The 2,062-nt window shown below is 37.6% G+C and overlaps 2 protein-coding genes across 2 annotated transcripts; both read left to right on the plus strand.

Annotated features, from left to right (window-relative positions):
* Nucleotides 1–199: 199 nt before the first annotated feature.
* Nucleotides 200–982, plus strand: LOC100639131 (sepiapterin reductase-like). The gene has a single exon (XM_003391668.2). It carries the CDS (start codon nucleotides 200–202, stop codon nucleotides 980–982), a length of 783 nt encoding a protein of 260 aa, XP_003391716.1.
* An 86-nt stretch (nucleotides 983–1,068) lies between these two features.
* LOC105315882 (angio-associated migratory cell protein-like) lies at nucleotides 1,069–2,062 on the plus strand. Its single transcript, XM_011410646.1, has 5 exons — nucleotides 1,069–1,192; nucleotides 1,267–1,398; nucleotides 1,448–1,564; nucleotides 1,715–1,854; nucleotides 1,969–2,062. Exons 1-5 carry the CDS (start codon nucleotides 1,102–1,104, stop codon nucleotides 2,017–2,019), a joined length of 531 nt encoding a protein of 176 aa, XP_011408948.1. The 5' UTR covers nucleotides 1,069–1,101; the 3' UTR covers nucleotides 2,020–2,062.

The following is a 2,062-nucleotide window of genomic DNA, read 5'->3' on the forward strand; positions in this document are numbered from 1 at the left end:
TTTGCTTTGACTAAAGCTAGCTTCCAAGACCTTGTTCGTAATAACCAAGTTCTCAGTGTAGCTGATTCAATTAGCAAACTGATGGAGTTGATCAAAGAAGACAAGTTTAACAATGCTGCCATCATTGACTATTTTGATTGATGACTATTCTATAATGATAAATTTATTTAGGGTGTGTCTTCCATTTAACATCAACATCATGGCTGCTTTCTTCACTAGATCAACATATTGCATTGTAACTGGGGCCAGTGGTGGTTTAGGAAGAGAGTTAGCAATCCAGTTATCACGAGAATGGTCTGCTACGGGCTCTACTATTGTTCTTGTCTCGCGTAATGTTTCTAAACTCGAGGAAACTAAAGAAATGATAGCCAAATCAAGTCCTGTCAGTGTTACCATTGTCCCAGCTGACCTTGGGGATCTTGCTTGCTTATCTGACACATCCTCAAAAATACTGGCTGGATATAGCTCTGAAAAATACAACCAAGCAGCCATTTTTCACAATGCTGGTTCCCTGGGTGATATCACTACTCCTACTGCAGATCAAACTGATCCTGCTGCCATTGCTCAATATCTCACTGCTAACTATACTTCAATGTGGATTCTAACCACACGCTTCCTCTCTTGCATCAAAACTGGACCAAGATTCATCATGAACATGTCATCAATTGTTGCAAAGATGCCTTTTGGTGGCGGTGTTGTTTACGCATCAGTAAAAGCAGCTAGGAATGTTTTTCTTGAAGGATTGACTATTGAGCATCCAGACGTTAGGATGCTGAGCTACAGCCCTGGTCCTTGTGATACTGACATGCTTCTTGCTGTCAAGAATGAGGCTGGTTTTGCTTCAACTAAAGCTGGCACAGAAAACCTTTATCGTAATAACAAAGTTCTCACTGTGGCCGAATCAATCAATAAACTAATGGATTTGATCAAGGAAGACAAGTTTAAGAATGCTGCCATGATTGACTATTTTAATCGGGTTTGATGTACAATAAACTTAATTTTGATTGATTTAATGATTTGATGCATTATTAGTGACAATGATTATTATGATTATGCAAAGGCGTGGCTGCTGCGGGTGCTGCCACACGTGCAAAGCGAAGCATGGATGATGAGGAAAATGATCAAGAACTTTGTGAAGATGACGTTGTGGAAGTCATCTCTCTAAGTGAAGGAGAAGAGCAACCCATTGAAGGTAAAAGAAACCTAAAAGACTCATTATGCCATTTAAAAATGATTTGTATCTCTTACAAATATACATGTATGTAGATCTAGAGGCTGATTTAGATGGAGTAGAGCTTTCTCGTGACAAAGATGGCTCGGATGATGAGTATAGTATGGGTGTAATGGTAATACAGCCATTACGCGATGACTCCATTACCTGTTTAAATGAACACAGAGGTAGAACTATATAATGGGAGGATTTATATTGTAGAAAATAATACCTTAGGTCCAGTATTTGCAATCGATGTTAATTCCAATGCAAGTTTGGTAGCATCTGGTAGTCAAGATGATAGAGCTCTGGTCTGGAGCACAAGTGATAAGAATGTGGTTTTTGAATGCAATGGTAAATTACTTATATATATTACTAATTAAATTATATCTCAAAATTATTATAATGCTTTATTGCTCTTTTACTAAAGCTCTTTATGTAATGTATGCATTGTACGTATATTTGTATTGTACATATAATTTTCTTTTGTTTGTTTTTTTAAAGGTCATACGGAGTCAGTTACTTGTGTCTGTTTCAGTCACGACGACAAGTATCTAGCGACATCAGATCTAGCAGGCCTTGTACAGGTCTGGCAGTGCAGTAATGGAAAGTGTGTGTGGAGATTTGACGCATCAAATGTAGAAGTAGGTCAAGCAAGTAATGCCTATATACATGTATTAAAGAAGAAAGATTATAGTTATTACCTAATGATATTATATTACAAAATAAATATTACATTGCACATTTTTATTTTTTAGTGGTTGATGTGGCATACTGGTGCCCATGTGTTATTAGCCGAGTACTACTGATGGGGATGGTTGGATATGGAGGATACCCTCTGGCGATGCAAGA

The sequence above is a fragment of the Amphimedon queenslandica genome, unplaced genomic scaffold, assembly GCF_000090795.2.
Source record: "Amphimedon queenslandica unplaced genomic scaffold, v1.1 AMPQUscaffold_7291_Cont20756, whole genome shotgun sequence".
Taxonomy (NCBI): Eukaryota; Metazoa; Porifera; class Demospongiae; order Haplosclerida; family Niphatidae; genus Amphimedon; species Amphimedon queenslandica.

Excerpts from the sequence above, each read along its gene's own strand:
- LOC100639131 (XM_003391668.2), top strand. The coding sequence starts at position 200 with ATGGCTGCTTTCTTCACTAGATCAACATATTGCATTGTAACTGGGGCC.
- LOC105315882 (XM_011410646.1), top strand. The coding sequence starts at position 1,102 with ATGGATGATGAGGAAAATGATCAAGAACTTTGTGAAGATGACGTTGTG. Across the intron at positions 1,193-1,266 it reads AGAAGAGCAACCCATTGAAG|ATCTAGAGGCTGATTTAGAT; the intron begins GTAAAAGAAACC and ends ACATGTATGTAG. Across the intron at positions 1,565-1,714 it reads TGTGGTTTTTGAATGCAATG|GTCATACGGAGTCAGTTACT; the intron begins GTAAATTACTTA and ends GTTTTTTTAAAG.